Genomic DNA, 21,059 nt, shown 5'->3' on the forward strand with positions numbered 1-21,059 from the left:
TTTGAACTTGACTACAGCCTGAACCGCTGGACGGAATTACACCAAATTCAGCAGAAAGCATGCTTTTTGTGATTTGGGGTAAATCCGTTCAGTAGTTTTTGAGATATTAGATTTTAAAAATATAAATAATTAGGGACGCGGAACGAACTGCACCCGTGCTGACATCTGATTGGCTGCCAGCACTCCAAGCAGGATGTTTTGGCAGCCATCTTGGGACTCCGCTTCAGCAAAGTCCCAGAAAAAAAAGTTTAAAAAAATGAAAAGGGGCCAGGGTAGGGACACCCTGACCCCTTATCTCTGGTGACCCCGCCAGGGCTTAAAGCATTTTTTTTTTTTTTTAAACATTGCAAAAATTCCCGGATCGGGATTCACTGTTTTTTTTACTTAAAAAAAAAAACGGGCAGTTTCCCACCCTCTTCATAAAGCCCCCAGGCGGGCCAAGTCCTGGGGGCATGCAAAAAAAAAGGAGGGGGTGCATGGGGCCTCCCTCCTGGTATTGTCAAAGGCCCAGGGACAGCCACCTCCCTGAGCTAAACTAGCTGAGGTATGTGGGGATGCTGCTCAGCCCCTCTGCAGCCTCGAGGACCGCCACCTTCCCCTTGTGAAGATTTAGATGTGGGCGGGGGGGCCATGCAGCCCCCAACAGCCCTGGACTCCACCACGCCCGGGGGCCAATGTAATAAGTTATGGACGGGCCGTGCAACCCCTCTGCAGCCCCGGGGATCACCACCTCACTGGGGCTAATGTAATAAGTTATGTGGGGGCTGTGCGGCCCCACACCAGCTCCGGGGACCACTACCTCCCTGGGGCCAATGTAATATAGAATGTTGGGGCTGCAGGCCTCTCCTGCAGCCCCGGGGACCGCCACCTCCCCGGGCAAAGATAGCTGTGAATACGGGGGGGCGCATCCATCATGCAGCCCCAGGGACCACCACCTTCCCAGGGCCAATGTAATAAGTTTGTGGGGGGCCGCGCAGCCCTCCCCCACATCTCTGGGTACCACCACCTTCCCGGGGCCAATGTAATAAGTTATGCAGAGGGGCGCGTGGCCCCCCACGACCCCGGGGAGGGGCACCTCCCTTGGGTGAAGATTTAGTTTTGTAAGTGGGGGCCGCACTCCCCCCCTACAGCTTTAGGAACCATTACCTCTCCGGAGCCAATATAATATGGTATGTGGGGGGGCCATGTGCCCCCCTCTCGCAGCCCCATTGACTTCCACCTCCCCGGGGCAAAGATAGCTGTGAATATGGGGGAGTGTCCCTCCCTCAGCCCCAGGGACCAGCACCTCCCTAGGGCAAAGATTTAGTTATGTACTGGGGGGCATGTAGCCCCCTCCCCTCCAAAAGTCGTGGGGACCACCAACTCCCTGAGGCGAATTAAATATGGTATGCAGGCCCCCTCAAAGCCCCAGGAACTAACAACTCCCCAGGTCAAAAATGCTAATGTGTGCAGGCCCCCCCACACACACAGACCCGGGGACCACCACCTCCCTGGTGCAATAGTCTTTGGAGGGGGGCCACGCAACCCCCCTCGAGGAACCAGTGTTGGCCTTGGTGACCGCCACACCCTTGGGCCGGCTCCTGATGTGTCCTGGTGTGCCTACCCCAGGGACATAGCTGTTTGCTTTTGCTTGGTGGAGGGTGCCAGTTTCCACCAAGCAAAGGCAAACAAAGTCTGCTTTCTGACAGCTTGAGATGTCAAACAGCTCTGCTGGCAGAAAGCAGAGTTTTCATCTGTTTCCCTGCACGCATATTTCTCCCGCAAACAGGGAGCTGGTATTTAAAGCTTGTGAGAGCAATGCCAGCTCCTGCAGGGCACAGGGAGCCGGCTAGCACCACAGGGGTCTTCAGGTTTCCCCCGTGGTCCTGTCACTCTCTCTTTCTCTTCCATCCCACACAGAGAGATTGTCATTGAAATGGGCTCTCCATTCAGTGATTTCAGTGAGTAAGACTGGCAACATGTTTGGTATGAATGTTATAGTTACGTTTAAATGCAGAGTGGAACAGATCCACTTTTGGGCTAATGGTCAAGGTCTTGTGCTGTCACTCAGTTGGCTGAAAGTTCAGATCCTATTATGGCTTGGCAGTGTGTTTGTTTATTTACTAGTGTTTTTACTGTTAAACCTTCCTAGTGATGGAACATTCATGTTTCTTTCCAGTCACATGTGTGGGTTAACTGTCATAGGTATGTCTGGAAGAATCACAGTAAGGAGTTGCCTATGGTCTAAGGTTAAGGTCCCAGACCCTTGCACTGAATGTTGAGTATTCTACCCCAGGTGTGTTCATGGTCATTTTCCTTCTTTAATTTCTTTTCAGTTTCTTCTGGAATTTCTCATTCAAAGTATATCATTCATCAAAGCCTAAAAATCTTCCTATCTCTCTTCCTCTCACTTTCTCTCTCTCTCTCTCTCTCTCTCTCTCTCTCTCTCTCAATTTCTCTCTTTCAATCTTTCTCCCACTCACACACCCACTCAGACCCTTACGCACCCACTGACAGACCCACTCACACACTCATGCACCCCCTCACAGACCCACTCAGACCCTCGTGCACTCACTCAGAGCTCCTCTTAGGCCCTTACGCACCCACTCAGAGACCCACTCAGACTCTCACACACCCACTCACAGACCCACTGAAACCCTCACACACCCACTCATAGACCCACACAGACACTGATGCACCCACTCACAGACCCAGTCAGACACTAATGCTCCCATTCTCACACCCAGACACTCTCACAACCCCTCTTACACCCAGATACACCCTCTCACACATATTCTCACATCCAGAGACACAGGCCACGTCAAACTCCCGTCACACACGGCCATCAGTGAAGTCATCAGTGATGTCACTGACCATGTCATGAGTGATGTAATATGGGAGGTCAGAAGCACCACATTACGGGGGGCACAAGTTATAGTTAGCTGAGGTAACTATAACTGTTAAATTTCACTGTAGGTAGTTACAGTTAGGACCTAGCTTCCATTCGGTGTGATCTGTCAAGCGATGGCCAAGAAAAAGGCGGGTAAAAAAAAATGCATTTCCCATTTTAATTTCCATAGGGATTTTGGACATGACTACAGCCCGAACTACTGAACAGAATTACACCAAATTTGGCAGAGATGTAGCTTTTGGTCCTGAAAGAAGCCTTTTTGTTATTTGTTATAAATTCATTTAGCAGCTTTTGAAATATTAAAAGAATACTGAACTTGTATATCTGGAGGCATGAAGGCTTCATAAATACTCCCGATCTCATGCAGAGATCTGATTGGCTGCCAACACTTCAACAAGGAACTGTTGGAAGCCATTTTAAGACTCGGCTTCAACCAAGTTTAAAAACAAAATGAAAAAAAAAATTGTAAAAATTGGGCAGGGTAATGTTATCCTACCCCCCATTATCTCTTGGTGCAGGGGTCCCCTAGGTTCTCCCCAAGGCTTAAAAGTATATTTTTTAATCACAGCAGAAATCACAACAAATCCACAAATTCAACTGTGATTTAAAAAAAAAAGCAAGTGTGGTCTCCAGCGCTTTTTATTTTGCACCTGGGTGGGCCAGGTTCCGTGGGCATTACCAAAATATAGCAGGGGCCCCCTTCTAAGGCTTGTCAAAGCCCCGGGACTGCCACTATGTATGTGGGCAGGCCTGCTTGGCCCACCCATGCCCTGAGGATCACCACCTCCCCAGGGCAAAAGTTGGTAAATTAATGCAGAGGGCCTGCATGGCCCCTCCGCAGCCTCAGGGACTGACACCTCCCTGGGACAAATGAACTTAAATAAATGCGGGGCCCAGGTGGCCCCCTGCAGGCCTGGTGACTGCCACCTCCCTTGGGCAAAGGAGCTTAAACAAGTGCTGAAGGCCTGAAGATCCTGAGGGCTCTAATACCTTAAAGTAGGTGGTCTGTTGCAGACCCCCAGCCCTGGGGACCACCACCTCCCCAGGGCTGAATTCCAAGATGAAAGGGGGCCATGCGCCCCCGGTGGGGCCATAGATTGCCATAGGGACTGCCACCCCCGGGGCTGGCTCCTGCTACCTCCCTAGATGGCCACCCTCGGGAGGTGGCTGTTTCATTTTGCTTGGTTGGCGCTGACAGCTCCCACCAAGCAAAAGCAAGCATAACTCAGCTTTCAGCAAACAGGAGCTGTCACACAGTTCCTGCTTGCTGAAAGCAGAGTTTTCATCTCTTTCCCTGCATGAAAATATGCTTGCAGGGAAGATGAATACATTGCTCCCGCAAGCAGGGAATGTCTATTTAAAGCAGCTCTCTGCTTGCCAGAGCAATGCTTGCTCCTGCAGGAGATGGGAGCTGGCTGGGACTGTGGGGACCTTCAGGCCTGCCCTACAGTGTTGTCCTGATGAGGAGCATTTTGCTTGTCTGCCGCTTTGAAGTCATTCTATGGACATACCATTGCTATAACAATAGCCTCTCCATAGACTTTAAATCTGCACACAAGCAGGATGTTTGGTTCCAATGTTATAGCTATATTTTAATGCACAGCACAGTAGAGTCACTCGTGGCCTACTTTGGACTGTTACTCACTAGGTTTAAGGTTCAAATCCTGGTATCTCATGGCAATGCATCTGTTTATTTGCCAGTGTTTTGACAGTTAAAAAACCTGTCGTGATGGAATATTTACGTCTTTTTGCCATCAAAATCCTTGGGTTGACTGTAATATCTATATCTGGAAAGCATAGCAAACAGTCACCTTTGTGCTAGAGGTTAAGGTCTCAGGCCCTCACCCTGACAGTTGAGGTTCTAGGCTAGGTGTGTGAGTATTCACATTCCTGCTTTAATTACTTTACAAACTGAAATATTTAAGGTATATACCGAAATGTGATTTCACTCTTTTTACTTGACAAATAAATTTTTCTTTTCAATTTGTCCCAAAATATCTCATTCTAAGTATATAATTCTCTCTCTCTCAAGGCTTTCCTCTAAATGTCTCTCTCTCAGACTCCCACTTTCTCTCGCTCTCTCCTCCATCCCATACCGGGATAGAAAAGAGAGTGAGAGATTGGTATTGCAATGTTGTCTATATACAATGACTTCAAAGTATCACACTAGCAAGATGTTTGGTTTCAATGTTATAGCTATGTTTTGATGCACAATACAGCAGAGTCCTTGTGGCCTACTGCTAAAGCTCTTGGGCTGACACTCAGTAGGTTGCGGGCTTTTATTAGTCCTAACTCAGAGTGCAGTGTCTGTTTATTTACTAGTGTTTTCAATGTTAAACATGTATCATAATGGAACATTGAAGTCTTTTTCCCAGCAAAACCTTTTGGGTTGCAGCCATCCCCCCATAACCACAGAACCCCAGGCCAGGCCCAAAGGCTTTGCATGGCGCAGGATTGAGTGATTATAGGGTGTTGGCCACAGGGCCTGGCTGCAGACCAGTCCATACAACCAACTTTTGCTGTCCACAACCGAAGCTGTGTGTGTCAGTGGTTGAATTAACTTGTGCATTGGTGGTTTTATTTAACTTGCACCCTAGCCATGCACTGCTAATTACCCTCCAAATTACAGCTCTCATGTCGTCTTTGATAACATCATTGATACTATTAATAATGTAATATTTGCAGTAAAGGTTTTGATGAAAAAACTGCGCACAGCGGGCTGCGAGTTAAAGTTACCTTAGGGCACGAGTTATAGTTACCTGAGATAACTACAACAGGTGAATTTTGTATGGTTTTGTACGTTTAAAATGTGAGCCTAATTATAACGTCCCTGAAACCTTTGTTTTTTTAAGTGAATTTCTATTTTTTTAAATTCTATTTCCTCACTATGCCGTCCCTATAACCTTTGCCTTTTTTCAGTGATTATACCACTCCCCCCTCCAAAATAAAAATACCTCCCTCCCCCAGCCTGGGAGGGACACCACTGCTGATGGAGTTTTGTTGCCACAGGGCAGAAGCAGATTGAGCTATGTCCTAGCTAAAATGCCAATGAGATGGCTGGGCTACTTTATCTAGTACCTTATAAAGCCCATCCGGAGGTGTGCTTCTACCTTACAGGTTCCCAAATATGAGAATTAAAAAGGGAACTGATTCCTCATGAGTACTACTCACATGTGAGTCAAGAGCTAGCTCACAATGATTTGGGGGTGCAGTTTGCTAATCTGGTCCACATATTGAGAAATTAGACAACAGTTGAGGGTCACTCAAGTCAAAGTTCTCTTGTCAGAGCTACACAGATTTGAAGGTGAAGGCATCTGGGAATTACCCAGGCCTTAGTTTACTTGTCAAGTTCATCTCAGGGGTATTCAGACCTCCTATTTCTAGTCACCTCCACCAAGTTGTGAGTGAAAAAAGAGCTGAAAAATGAGCAAACACCAGTTTGGTCGTCAGATCTCCCAGCTATAATGAAGAAGCAGTTAAGAATTATTTAGGCTATGGGTACCTAGTATGATCCGTCCATATGGGGTGAGGAGAGCTGAGACTTTCTTTTTCTGTTTTTTTAAATATCTTTTTATTTCACCAGTTGCTCAGCTTACAATGTTTAACACAGACATTGACAAATTATGGGACATCACTGGCAAGGTGCACAACAACATCATTAGTATAGACAGTATTGAGCTACAATATGAAACATATAATTGCATTTTTCCATTAAAACCAAAGCAATGACCATCCAACCCTCCCTAAACCTGTGGAGCCTTCAAACCATACCCCCAGTTATCCATCAGTGTCTCTATAGGCAGTCCCATCAGGGATACTGGGAGTTTCCGCCCGTGTGTCATATCACTGCGGAGGCGCCCCAACTGGAGAAGCAAGTTTTCCCCAATAAATCCGTCCACACTCAGCGTTATGTGCGTGCCCAAATATCAGAACCCATTCGTCACCACTGGGGCAATGCATCTGATGACAGCGTTGGGGCTACCCAGCAAGGGGGAAGATGAGGGACTTGTCACAGTTATTTTGGTATCCAGAGTAGCTTCCAAAAATCTTGAAAATATGGAGTAGTTTGTTCACTGTGGCACAGGGTTGTGTAGCATGTAATAAAATATCATCTGTGTAAAGTGAGATATGCTCTTCCCACCTTCCACCTCTTACAAACCCCCATACAAGAGGGTCCTGGCAAATCCAAGCGGCTAGAGGCTCCAGCCCCAGGGAGAAAATCATTGGAGACAGAGGGCATCCCTGTCTTGTTCCCTTATGAAGAGTGAAAGAGCGGGACAGTGCACTGTTTACACTCACCCTCGCCATAGAGTCCTGATAGAGGAGTCTAATCCAGTTGTAAAATTTGGGGCCAAAGTCTAGCTTGGCAAGGGCTGCAAGAGGTACAGCCAGTCAATACTATCAAAGCCCATCAATGCATCCTGGGAGAGCAAAACAGCATCTTCATGTCCGGGAGATCTGGTCATATGCTTGACCCCGTGTAGACATCTCAGATTGAGTCTAGTGCCTCTGTGTGGCATGAAGCCAGATTGATCCAGGTGGACCATGGTTGCTATTACTCTTTTTATTCTGTTGGCCAATGCCTTCGCCAAAACCTTGAATTCTACATTCAAGAGAAATATGGGCCAGTAGGAACTACAAGACTCCGGTTTCTTACCCTTTTTGGGAATTACTATAGTGGTGGCCAGTCTTTGATCTGATTGATGGTTCCTTCTTTTCTAGTCTCTTGGAACATGTTTAGCATGTGTTTTGTGGTGTCTTTTGCCACACACTTATATAACTCTACAGGTAATCCATTTGTCCCGGCTGCCTTCCCGGATTGCAACTCTCTCCCACATCTTCCTCTGTCAAATCTTGCTCCAGTTTATCCCAATCGTCACTAGAGAGGACCCAGAGGGAAATATCCCTCAAAAGATCGATACAGTTGTCACCTGAATATATAGTGGTGGATGTGTATAATTGTTCTTAATACTTGGTGAAAGTGATATGGCTTCCCTGGTGGTGTGTGTTACCCCTTCGTTGTCTCAAAGTACCACTCCCCAGTTCCTCCTCCTATCCCTTCTTTCAAGCCAGGCTATGAGTTTGTTGGGTTTGTCGCCAAAGTTGTACAGGCAACGTTGCTTAGCTAATGCGTATGTTCTGGCCTTGTTTTCCGCTAAATCTCTGAGCTCCTATTGCTGGAGCCGGAGTTTGTAACTCTGGACATGACTCAGCTGCCTCCTCTGTAGTACTTCCTATTCCAGAGTGACAATTTATTTTTATATATCCTTGCACTGGAGAGTTCGTTCTTTTCTTGACCCTTCAATCAGCCCTCATAATACCATTTTAAAAGCCTCCCAGAGGCTACCAGGTGAGGCCAGGTCAGCTTCCCCTAGTGTCTCTGCCTCATGCCCATCTGTCACCACAGTTTTCTTGGTCACGGCGTATTTGTCAATCTTGTTGTACTGCGTTTGCATTTGTCCCTTAGGTTTCACCATTCTCTGTGGGCCCTGCAGCCAAGATGATGGGGTGGAAGGCCTAGTCACCCCACAAGTCACCACTCGATTGACCAATATTCTACAGCAGGACCTCCACCCGAGTCAATCAAGTGTTCCTGTGCAGATGGGCAAAGTATTCACGCTTCAGGACTGTGTTGTTTTGCACCACCCCCGCATCCCAGATGTCAATCGAGGAACAGCCAGACGATCCTGTGTTGGACAAGGATTTGTCTCAAATAGTTTATCTCCGGCTCTGATTCAGGTGCAAGTGGGATGCACAAGGGCCCACCAAAGGCAGCCCCCCCAATGACAGAGCAGCTCTCCCAAATTCGTGGAGTGGGTGGTGGGCGGCAGGTCTGCAGTGCCCAGGGGTGCTGAGACATAGGCTGCTGGTTTCTCTTGTACTATCTGCCCAGGTAGGGCCCACAAATCCCTTGTGGACTACACAAGGGTAGCTGTTGAATGCCCTCCAATCGCAAGGTCAATATTTTGGTCTCTCCCTCCATTTGAGGTCACCCCACTCCCCTTCCTTAGGCCTCCTCTCTCTGTACTTCTTCTCCTGAGCCTCAGCGCGGGGCTCAAAGGGCCTCCCCTTATTCGGATACCTCGAGCAGGAGCCAGTCTCGACCACCGTGTTTCCCAGTCAAGGGGGCCATGCTTCTTCCGCAGCTCTCCCTCCCTTGGGAGACTGATGGCCAGCCACAGCAGGTATCCATAGGCTGCGGCCGACCTCCAAGATGACAGGCCCATGCAGGATCAGGCGATTGACATCGGCCCCCACCATCAGCAATCAAGGCAGTGCCGAGAGCATGAGGGGCGCCAGGGTTCTGCACCCGCTCCAGCCGAGCCACCTCTCCATTGCTGGAGCTCCAGTTCTCTTGCGGCTAGCTCGGTGGTCTGTAGTGTGCAGCATGTGATGCGATTCGAGGACCTCTGAGCTCTGCAGAAAGCTGGTCCAACTGGGGACTCACTTACACATAGATGTGGCCGGATTTATTAGCGGATAGCGGGGTTTGTCAATTTGAGCTCCCTTAGTATGTGGCCATCTTGGCCAATACTAAGCCATGCCCCCGCTGAGACTCTCTGAGGCTTGAGTTTACTTGTCAGGTCCACTGAAATGTAAGTGAAGGCGAGGATGAGAATTATTCAAGCCACTGATCGGTTGACAGTTTCACCAAGACAGTGAAACACCAGATTGGAATTACTGAGGCCACTGATCCCTACTCGGGTCTACCCAAATACAGGGAGTGCAGAATTATTAGGCAAATGAGTATTTTGACCACATCATCCTCTTTATGCATGTTGTCTTACTCCAAGCTGTATAGGCTCGAAAGCCTACTACCAATTAAGCATATTAGGTGATGTGCATCTCTGTAATGAGAAGGGGTGTGGTCTATTGACATCAACACCCTATATCAGGTGTGCATAATTATTAGGCAACTTCCTTTCCTTTGGCAAAATGGGTCAAAAGAAGGACTTGACAGGCTCAGAAAAGTCAAAAATAGTGAGATATCATGCAGAGGGATGCAGCACTCTTAAAATTGCAAAGCTTCTGAAGCGTGATCATCGAACAATCAAGCGTTTCATTCAAAATAGTCAACAGGGTCGCAAGAAGCGTGTGGAAAAACCAAGGCGCAAAATAACTGCCCATGAACTGAGAAAAGTCAAGCGTGCAGCTGCCACGATGCCACTTGCCACCAGTTTGGCCATATTTCAGAGCTGCAACATCACTGGAGTGCCCAAAAGCACAAGGTGTGCAATACTCAGAGACATGGCCAAGGTAAGAAAGGCTGAAAGACGACCACCACTGAACAAGACACACAAGCTGAAACGTCAAGACTGGGCCAAGAAATATCTCAAGACTGATTTTTCTAAGGTTTTATGGACTGATGAAATGAGAGTGAGTCTTGATGGGCCAGATGGATGGGCCCGTGGCTGGATTGGTAAAGGGCAGAGAGCTCCAGTCCGACTCAGACGCCAGCAAGGTGGAGGTGGAGTACTGGTTTGGGCTGGTATCATCAAAGATGAGCTTGTGGGGCCTTTTCGGGTTGAGGATGGAGTCAAGCTCAACTCCCAGTCCTACTGCCAGTTCCTGGAAGACACCTTCTTCAAGCAGTGGTACAGGAAGAAGTCTGCATCCTTCAAGAAAAACATGATTTTCATGCAGGACAATGCTCCATCACACGCGTCCAAGTACTCCACAGCGTGGCTGGCAATAAAGGGTACAAAAGAAGGAAATCTAATGACATGGCCTCCTTGTTCACCTGATCTGAACCCCATTGAGAACCTGTGGTCCATCATCAAATGTGAGATTTACAAGGAGGGAAAACAGTACACCTCTCTGAACAGTGTCTGGGAGGCTGTGGTTGCTGCTGCACGCAATGTTGATGGTGAACAGATCAAAACACTGACAGAATCCACGGATGGCAGGCTTTTGAGTGTCCTTGCTAAGAAAGGTGCCTATATTGGTCACTGATTTGTTTTTGTTTTGTTTTTGAATGTCAGAAATGTATATTTGTGAATGTTGAGATGTGATATTGGTTTCACTGGTAATAATAAATAATTGAAATGGGTATATATTTTTTTTTGTTAAGTTGCCTAATAATTATGCACAGTAATAGTCACCTGCACACACAGATATCCCCCTAACATAGCTAAAACTAAAAACAAACTAAAAACTACTTCCAAAAATATTCAGCTTTGATATTAATGAGTTTTTTGGGTTCATTGAGAACATGGTTGTTGTTCAATAATAAAATTAATCCTCAAAAGTACAACTTGCCTAATAATTCTGCACTCCCTGTATGAGTAAAGGCCAGATGGAAATTACTCAGTCCTCACTTTTGCAGGTCATCACACAGGCCTCAGCCTCAATTTTTGGACACATATAAATGAGAGGACAACTGGTAATTACTCAGGCTTCTTATGGTTATTAGTGTCTTCCCAGATGCGAATACATTTGCAGTTGAGTTACTCAGAGTTAGATTTCAAGTCAGTTGTCCCTGATGTGAAGTGATAGAGAAGCTGAGATTCTCTCAGGTCACTTAACGATAATTCTTCATTCAGGATTTGAAAAGAGAGGGCAGTTGAGAATTACTCCAATCTCAGTTTGCTATTAGAAAGGACCAGTTAGTTAGGAGCTGATGTTGTGCAGGGAGATTAGACCAGGAAGACAGCCCTGCCCCTGGCGTGCAATAAGCTGCATGTATTTTAGGCTCCATTAGAATATATGCCTGCTAGTTGAGTGCTCCTTACAAAAACACCATAGTTCACTTCAATTAAGAGAGTACTTTATAATGCCGGCGCATACGAGCATTCATTCTCAGATTAACAAACGTTCTTCGTACCTGTGGTATCCACGTCATGAAACGCAGAACGTCAGTGTAGATAAATGCACCACACAGGCAACAGTGTGAGTCTAGGAACCAGGGCTCCTCCGGCGTCGGCTATGTGATTTTGGTTTAATTATGCAGCATACATCAGCATACCCTTGTATGTGTTTCAATTGCATTTCCCTATAGTGCCACAAGAGAGTGGTGGTGTGTTTAAGTAGTGTGTAATAGTGTGTTTAAGCTTGTGTTAATGTATGATTGACATGTCATGTACAAAAGGGCATATTTAGAGTTATATGTATGTGTGCAGGCTAATGCTCAGTTGTCTGTAAGTACAGCTCCATGCTTATGCATATGGGAATCCATGACTACCTGCATTTGTGTTTCAAGATAAATGTAAAACCAAGTGTGTTACGTTCAGAATTAAACTATTTAATGTTAACTTTGCACTCCCTTGTTCAGGAGCACCAGGTGGACGGAGATCTTCTGCTGAAGCTGACAGACACAGATCTAAGAGAAGACCTAGGCATGACATCAAGCATCACTCGGAAAAGGTGTGCATGTTTCCCAAATCAACATAGTAGTGTGGGAGTGTTGGCGTATCAGTCCTCCAGTGTCTGATCTGATTGTCCCGCTACTTTGTCAGCCACCCTGCCTATGATTCTGCAGTGTATGTACATTGCTAGTGCATCATCAGCCCTCCTGTCCTTGATTCCGAATAGTTCTTGTGGTGTTAGTGTACCATCAACCATCATGCCTCTGATCCCAGGGGCCTTTATAATGTCAGCATAGCTTCAGTTCTCGTTTTTGAGCTTAGACTTCCGATAGTGTCACTATGCCGGCACCCTTCTTATTTGACCTTATAATGGTCCTGTAGTTTAAGTGTATCCCTTTGACTCCTACCTCGGTTCCCGAATTATCAGTGTCTCACCAGTCCTAATGCTTATGATCCAAGAGTGTATTCTTATTGTGCAACTGGTCCTCCTACCTCTGACCCTAGAGTGTATTGTCAATGTGCCATCCGTGCTTCTATTTCGGATCCTACAGTGTATTCATGTTTTAGCCTACCTGTCTCTGATCCTAAGATATATCTGTATGGTCAGTATATCATCTTCCTTCGTGTGTTTGTTTGATTGTAGCGGGCATTTGTAGTGTGAATGTTTCATCGGCCCTCCTGTATCTGATCCTTGAGTGGGTTTGTATTGTCAGTGTATAATCAACTCCACGGGTGTGTTTGCATTGTCAATGTATCATCTTGCCTCATGTCTGTGACTCTAGAGGGTGTTTGTAGCATCAGTGTATCACCGGCGCGCCTGTCTCTAACCCTAGAGTGGATTTGTATTGAGTTGTGTCATTAGTTTTCCTGTGTCTGATTGTGTATTTGTGGTGTCACTGTACCATATATCATCTGTTTCTGATCTTAGACCACTGATGGCTTCTTGTCCTGGAGTGTATTTGCATCTGTCCCCGTATTCTAATCCCGGAGTTGAGTGTATTTGCAGTGTCAGTGTATCAACTGCCCTGCAGTTACTGAGCTGAGAGTGTACTTTTGAATGTAAAATACATGCAGCTTATACAGTTCAGTAGCTGTCCTCCCGTCTGTCAACCTCGGGTGTATTGGAAGTGTCATTGTGTCTGTAGTGCTCCTTTGGGGAGTTTTGAGGGCTCTTTGTTTATCAGTACTCATCAGTCTTGATTTCTCTGTTGTTAGATCCTCTATAATGCTGGTGTTTCATCAGCCCGTAGTCTCTTATGTCATATGACACCTGTGGTATTTAGCAGTCATAACATATGTGGTTAGTGCATTTCTTGACCCCTTTCAGGAATACATCTAGTGACGTTTTATTAAACGGACTGACTATTTTAGCATACATTTACATAGACCGTTATTAGGAAGTGCATTTATTGATCAGTAGGCCTGCATCTGCCACTTTGTTTATCAATAGGCATGTTTTGGGCAAGGTTTTGATTGGTATTTTGCCTTGGTCAGTATCAGTCAATGTATTGATGGATAGATTTCTGCTGGTGTGTCAGAATGTCAGTTAATATTTTATATGTTGTTGTGTCAATTGACTGGCCTGTATCTCACAGTATACTGATCAATAGCTTTCTGTTAATTAACCGGTAAATAAATGCATCTGTCAGTATTTTTATCAATGAGATCCCTGTCTCAGAATACTAACTGAAAGTTCTGTATCTTTCAGCATATTGATCCTAGGTCAAAACCAGAAAATACATTACTTGTTAGATCTATGTCAGTCAGAATGTTGATTCATATGTCATCTATGACTCCACATGTATACGTAGCCCTCTATCTGACCATATTTTGACTGATATGCCTAAGTCTGTTTATGTGTTAATTGTTTTTTATTTGTCTGCCATTGGTTGATGACAGAGTTAGTATTTGTGTTGATCGCTGGTTCAGCATTTGTTTGAAAACATGTTTTTCAAAAAGTCTTTACCTCTCAAAGTGTATTTCAGTTAACCTGTGTCTGTCAACATATTAGTCAATGGGCATGTAGCCGACAGTGTATTCAAGGACAAAGCTATGCTGACAGTGTTCTCAATAGTATTATCTCTCATCATGTTGGTTAATTACTGTTTATATGTCTACATATCCATCAATAAGTCTGAATCTATTAACGGATTGATTCTCAGTCCTGTACATGAGAGTCATTTTTTGCATCTGTCATTGTAATTTATCAATGTTCCAGCTTATCCTGGTTTATGTCCCAGGTTTCTCCGGGATCTCACAGAGTTGAAGTCCTTTGCTAACTACTCGACCTGTGACAGAAGTAACCTTGCAGACTGGCTGGGCAGTATTGACCCTAAGTTTCGCCAGTACACCTACAACCTCGTGAACTGTGGCATTGACCGGAACTTCCTGCATCGTGTCACTGAACAGCAATTAGAGGAGGATTGCCGAGTGGAGGTCGGATTCCACCGGGTGCGCATACTGTCTGCAGCAAGAGGTAGGTGGAAAGGCATTGCTAAAAAATGACTCTCTCTCTAGACTCTTCCAAAAAAATACATGGCCAATAATTTTCACATATAGTTCAGTCAAACATCTACCCAGAGGTTCGTGGATTAAGCTTGTACACATCTCACAGGCTCCTGACTCTTCTGGGTGCTACCAGTGGGATGATCCATCTAGACCATTAGGAGCCCTCCAAGGTGTCTTGAAGAGGTGGATACAGACTGTATCTGCATCCTTACACAAGGAAATCCTTTCCTTATTTGGCAGCGCAGGAGGGAGGTAAATGACTGTCATTTGGCTGCAGTAAAAAATGTGTATCCTCAGGTTTAGTTAATTAAACAGTATTGCTCTCAAGTCTGCATGGGTCGTGAAGCATTGCTCTTGCTGTTAGCTAACTTGGTAGGATTGGTTGCCAGTCTTCATGAGTGGGTCAGCATTTGTCTTCAGTTGTTTTAAGTTCCAATCTTTTTATCTTAAGGAGAGTTGACCTTCAAACCTTCAATAATCTTGCAACATAGGTCTTGATTTTTTATGAGCTTTGCATTGTGGGATTTCATGAGATAGGTAGCTTTTATCTCCATTTGGTGCTTGTGTAGCACTGGTATCTGATCTTTGTGGGCAGCGTAACATTGAAATTCAACTGCTTTGAGCTACATATATCAAGTTCACATCTTGGTGGGGTATGTAACATTGGTTTCCAATCTTAGTATTGTGTGTTTTTCCTGTGGGGCCAATACTGAACAATCACTTGGGAGGGGCATTTACAATTGTTGGAATTGGGGTGTATCCCTTCCCCACACTGCTCACCCTTTACATTCATCAATATATTGATATAATAAAAATATTAGTCTTCAGAGCTCATCAATGGCCCTCACGCATAGTGAGTTTTCATTCTGCATTTGAAGCCCTCGCATGGCAATCCTGAACAGGAAAAATACGTATCACAACTTTGGAAGGGGCCCTTTGATGCACAGACCCATTGGCCATGCGGTGCATGAGACACCGGGTCAAAAGTTTCCATTGACAGAAAACTAGCAGTTACCCCATCCTCCCTTGTAATCAGGTGAGGAAATCATGAGTTTGGTGGAGTGGGAGCTCTGTCAATTTAGGAAAGGTCTTCCGCTCTGCCAAACTTTAAATGACCCCTTGTTCTGTTGACATGTGTTGTGCTCGGCTGGTCTATAGACTTGATCATTTGTGTAGCTTTAGTCTCGGGTATTTCTGAGAGATGTAGCAGTGGACTTGCCCCTTTTTCAGTTTTGCACCATCACAGTCTGTAGTCTTAGTAAGCTGTGCAGCATAGAGCTCTGGCCTTGCTGTGGTGCACTTTGTTAGTCTTTGGTAGTTTGGCAGCATTGTGTCCTGCTCTCGCTGAGTTGTTTTTCCGGGATTTTCAGTTCTGTTGAGTTTTGTAGCACTCATCTCCAATTGTGTTGAGTTGTACAGCATTATAATCTGTGGTCAGCTGTGCAGTGTTGGCATTAGGTCTTTATGTATTGGTGAACTGTAGTCTAGGTGAGTTTGGCAGCATAGATCTAAGGTCTTGGTCATTTGTGCATTAGTAGTAGTCTGTGTACAGCTGTGCAGTAGTTGTTTCCTGGCTCCATGCAAAGCGCTGAATTTGGTTCACAACTTTGTTAGTATTGTTGACTGTTTTTAAGCATAGTCTTTCCTAACTGTGTACGTGTGATCATTACAGTGCCTTTGCTTTTACACTATGATTAGTCCTCTCTTCCTTTTATTATTTTACCCCCTCCTGCTTGAACCATTTTTATGTTGAAATTATGTCACTTTCCCTGTGGTGCCATCTGACCCTACAAGGTCTGGTCTTTAGAACCCACATCTCCACATCCATACCTTTCAGACGTAGGCTTCTCCTTTGATGGCAGACAAAGGTTCTAGCCAGAGCAAACGATTATGGTAGTTATATTATTGTACAAAAGCATAGGTGCATAACACATAGTCACAAGCAGTCTGGCTCTGAAGTAATCTAGCATTGTATATGATCTGATACTCCTATTTCTGTTTATGTCCTCACAGAGATGCTGCACTCTCCCTTACCAATGAGCATCGGGAAGTCTAGTGCTGAGGGTCCTGATGTATTCATTAGTTACAGACGAAACACAGGATCCCAGCTGGCAAGGTGAGCCTATTAAATGGTTGAAAAGTCAAGGTTATGTCGGAAGTAGACCAGTGGACTTAAAAACCCATCTCACCATATGGTGTATATCTCGAATTAATGATGTAAACAATGGTATCAATCTACATGTGTACGTACATACTGTGGCCTTTTACTTTATAGAAGAGCGTCACATACATCCTATAGTAAATCAGACATGTGGGGGCATGTTGACATACTGTGAGTGGCCTAGAAGGCAGAAGGTTGGGAATCCACTCATTTTCTATGTGTGAGAACTTTAAACACCAAAATGAATAGCCATCTGTAGCATAACCGCTCGACATATTGAAATCCTCCTTAAGATATTCTTGCTCAATTAGTGCACATTGGCCCGCATGTGCAGTTTGGTAGATGGGGTAATATGTGACCAATGTGGTGGTTGTCCCGTCCACAGTATTATAAGTTCAGTTTAGCCTATGGCACTTGTAAAGCGGAAGACGGTATATTCAGCACGTTTTGAGAGAGTATCCCCATTCGCCAAATTGTAAATACGGCCCTTATTCTGGTGATAAGCATTCCAATAATTGATGAAGCAGTCCAGTAATTGATGAGGACCTAGATATGGTACCTAAAATGCAAGCCTGTGTAACTGTTGATGCTGCATCAGGGTCTGACCTTACTTTAGAAATCGAAGATGAATATGGGATAGTTACGATAAATAGAACTGGCAAAGGTTTAAAGCTAGCAAAAGAGGAAAAAGTGCACTGAATAACGCTACCCATTAATTAAATTGGAAAAATGCCACAGCCTCTTTTGAGTATCTGGTAGTAAATGTTTGAAATAGCCAAAAAGATAACAAAATGCTACTATATTGTCCGACTTAAAGGGACGAGGACTGTGGGTCCGAACTACTAGAGGCACTTCTGCCCAGCAAGTTTCCACCTACTTAAATGGCAATTCTGGGACATTTAGACTTATGGTGTCAAGACAGTCGATTCACAGGCAGCTTAGAGGAGCTTGAATTTGAGCACTCAGTCGATAAGCTCGACGCTAAAGGAGACTGTTTATTAATGTGTCAAACCAAGGCCTCAAAAGTGCCAATGTAAGAACTGGACTGGTCTGTTCACAGTGCCATGGTTCTGAAAATGTAGCTCTATTTGGGCCTGATTACGAGGCTGGCAGTCTTGAGACCGCCAGCCTCACAATGGTCGTCTGGACCACCACCACCGCTGCTATGGCGGTTGGACTGCCACATTACGACCCTGGCCCACCGTCACTGCCGGGATCAGTGACCCCGATGGGCTGACGGTGGTGGAGGTCGGAATCAGCCAGGGCGGCGCTGCTGATTACAAACTGGCTCTCTGCCACAGGGGGGGGCCGTGCACTGCCCATGCACTTGGTATGGACAGTACAAGGGTCCCCCTGCCCAGCACCCTCGTAATGCTCACTGTCTGCTGTGCAGACCGTGAGCATTGCGAGGGTGCTTGTGCCATCTGCGGTGGCAGGATTGCCACCGGCTCAATTTCGAGCCAGTGACAATGCTGCCACTACTTGCTCTCTGGGCTGACGGGCAGAAACCTTAGTTTCTGCCCGTCAGCCCAGTGGGAAAGTTGTAATGGCCCGGTGGGGAGGTAGCCAGCATGTCTCCGAATGCGTAATGATGCCCTTTGTCAGTAATGACTTTTACGCCTCAGAAAACAGTTAGCTTTTAAAAATAAAAAATGTGACTGCAGTAAGGCTAAGAGAGAATTTCAGATTTTGCCATACTTAATACATTTCTGATGCTAGGCCTCAATCGTCCCACCTGATGGACCACTTTTATTGGGTTTTAACCTCCTTTTGTAATATTTGTGCCCCTCAGTTGCAAGGATGAGTGAAAAAAACAATCAACAGAACCTAAATGACTAATCCATTCAATATTTAAGAAATTAAAAAGCTAACACCCAAAGGGTGAAGCAAGCGTGGCCAACAAAAAAAGCAGATGAAAAGACCCTTTTATAATTGAAGACCAGTTTGGACATAACACACAATTGCTATTCAAGATGCAAAGTAGGAGGCATTCACTAATAACAATAAGTGGTCAAGTAACTCTCCAGGCGAGTTATGTGAGTAACTCTCCATGTGAGAGAAAAGGCATTAGCCAACTCAATTCCTAGATGTAAAGACCAGTAGTGGCTGCTCTCAATGCCACAAGTGGTGGGGCAGGGCAGGGAGAAATACAAAAAACACAGATGAAATAATTAAAATAAATATAAAATGGTACTTACTGGCTGCTGCCTTGCTCCTCTGCTCCTGTCCTGATCCCCGACTCCCGGCAGTCCACGGGCTGGTGCACACTGCGCAGGCTCCCAGATGCCTATCCAGAGGCTGCTCTCATGCTGGGAATACCACTTCCGAGCATGAGAGAAGCGCTGGGATTGGTCGGAGTAGATTCGATTGGTGCTCATATAGTGCCTGGGAGCCTGTGTCTGTTCTACACCCGGCTGTGCAACACAGCTTAGGTTGGAGAAATGCTAAGTGCGCATGTCCGTTTGGCAGTCCTAAGACAGCTGGTCAAACCATCATGTGCACTTAGAGTGACCACCACTCCTCTTCCCTGAAGCTAAGGATGGCCCTGCCGTGCCATAAGACTCAGCGGGCACAGTGAAAAATAAAATGATAATAAAATTGCTTTATTATCATTTTATTTTTCACATTTGCCTCTGCTGGCTATCAGCAGTGGGGTGACGCTCCTCTGCCATAACGGAGGAGCCGCTCCTGCTAAAGACCCTGCCTCCTCACCGAAAAATGGTGCCACATAATATAAAACATCTTTGTGGAAACCAACTTGAGGTGTTCAACAAAGGAAGAAGGTAACATAAGGAACCAGATAAATCAGAACATAGTAGAGAGTACTGATTGCTTCTCATTTAGGCATGTTACTTCATAATAAGTTAGGAAGACCTTAAAAAAACCTAACCCTCATGACCCCAACTTAACGATCCATAGTCATTAAGTCATGTAACTCTAAGCTAGTACCCCTGGTAGCTCAGTTCACAAATGATTCGTTTAAGAGTAGCTACAGATCTTGAGCTGACAAGAGATGATAGAGCTGTTAGTTTTAAAAATACACTCTAGACCCATCACAATTAAAAAATGACAGGCCAGTTTTTTCAACATCCCCTTTCCTCAAAAAGCTTTAGGGAAGACCACAACGATACAAGCACAGAGGTATTTGGGACACGCTCACAGGCTGTGGCTGTGGCAGTTCGGCTTTAGACCAGGTAGAAGAACTGAAAAGACACTGCTGGACAGCAAACCACCATTCATAGGATAATGGGGCAGCGGACTCAACACTGACATTACTGCTGGACCCATCATGATCTTTTAATCTATGGATGACAAAAATATTAATAGTGAGATTGCAAGAGGTGAGAGGTATTGAAGTTAATGGGCAGGTGGTTCTCCTTATTCGTTACTGATAGATGTGTCCAGGTGAAGATCCACAAGGCAATTTAGGCATGCTTACCCATTTCGGAACAGGGTCCTATACGGATCAATCATTTTCCTGTTATTCAGTAGGAGATTGTTCGACAGATGTGCAGACAAGATCCATGAACGGGAGACCTAGTGGAAGGTCAGACCAAGATCAACACAGCCTTCATCAGCATACTGCAATAGCTGCTAGAACAATCATTGGCAAAGCCAATAGATCTCACCTATGTGGGAAATACTAGCTTTGGCAAGTGTTTTAGCCACATTGTACACCAGTTTGGCTGTGGGGCACATGGGGGTATATTGGAGTGGGGTAGATTGAAGTGGGATACATTTGAGTGGAATAGTTTGGAGGTAGATTGGAGTGGTGTGAATTAGAGTGAAGTAGGGTAGAGTGGCGTGGGGTAGATTGGGATGGGGTGGTGTAGGCTGGAGTGGAGTGGGTTAGAGTGGAGTAGATTGGAGTGGAGTAGATTTGAGAGGATCAGACTAGGGTAGACTGGAGTGGGGTAGACTGTAGTATGTAGATGGGATGGGGTAGACTGGAGTAGGGTAGATTGGGGTGGGTGGGCTATGGTATATTGGAATGGGGTGGATTAGGGTGGTGTTGGATAGATTGGAGTGAAGTAGGGTAGATTGAATTGGGGTAGATTGGAGTGCAGTGGGTAGATTGGAGTGGAGTGGGGTAGACTGTGGAAGAGTGGAGTGGGGTAGTTCTGAGTGGAGTGGTGTCCACTGGAATAGTTTAGTTTGGGTGGATTAGAGTAGTGTAGATTGGAATGAAGTGGGT

At 45.5% G+C, this 21,059-nt stretch overlaps 1 protein-coding gene across 1 annotated transcript in view; it reads left to right on the top strand.

Annotated features, from left to right (window-relative positions):
• The window catches only part of SARM1 (sterile alpha and TIR motif containing 1), a 154,807-nt gene that overhangs the window by 90,800 nt on the left and 42,948 nt on the right, over positions 1 to 21,059 (top strand). Inside the window, exons 4-6 of the mRNA XM_069226164.1 lie at positions 12,162 to 12,253; positions 14,436 to 14,671; positions 16,717 to 16,819. Of these exons, the coding sequence (XP_069082265.1) occupies positions 12,162 to 12,253; positions 14,436 to 14,671; positions 16,717 to 16,819 (431 nt within the window). The remainder of the gene's footprint in view (positions 1 to 12,161; positions 12,254 to 14,435; positions 14,672 to 16,716; positions 16,820 to 21,059) is intronic.

Source organism: Pleurodeles waltl, chromosome 3_1 (genome assembly GCF_031143425.1).
Source record: "Pleurodeles waltl isolate 20211129_DDA chromosome 3_1, aPleWal1.hap1.20221129, whole genome shotgun sequence".
Lineage (NCBI taxonomy): Eukaryota > Metazoa > Chordata > Amphibia > Caudata > Salamandridae > Pleurodeles > Pleurodeles waltl.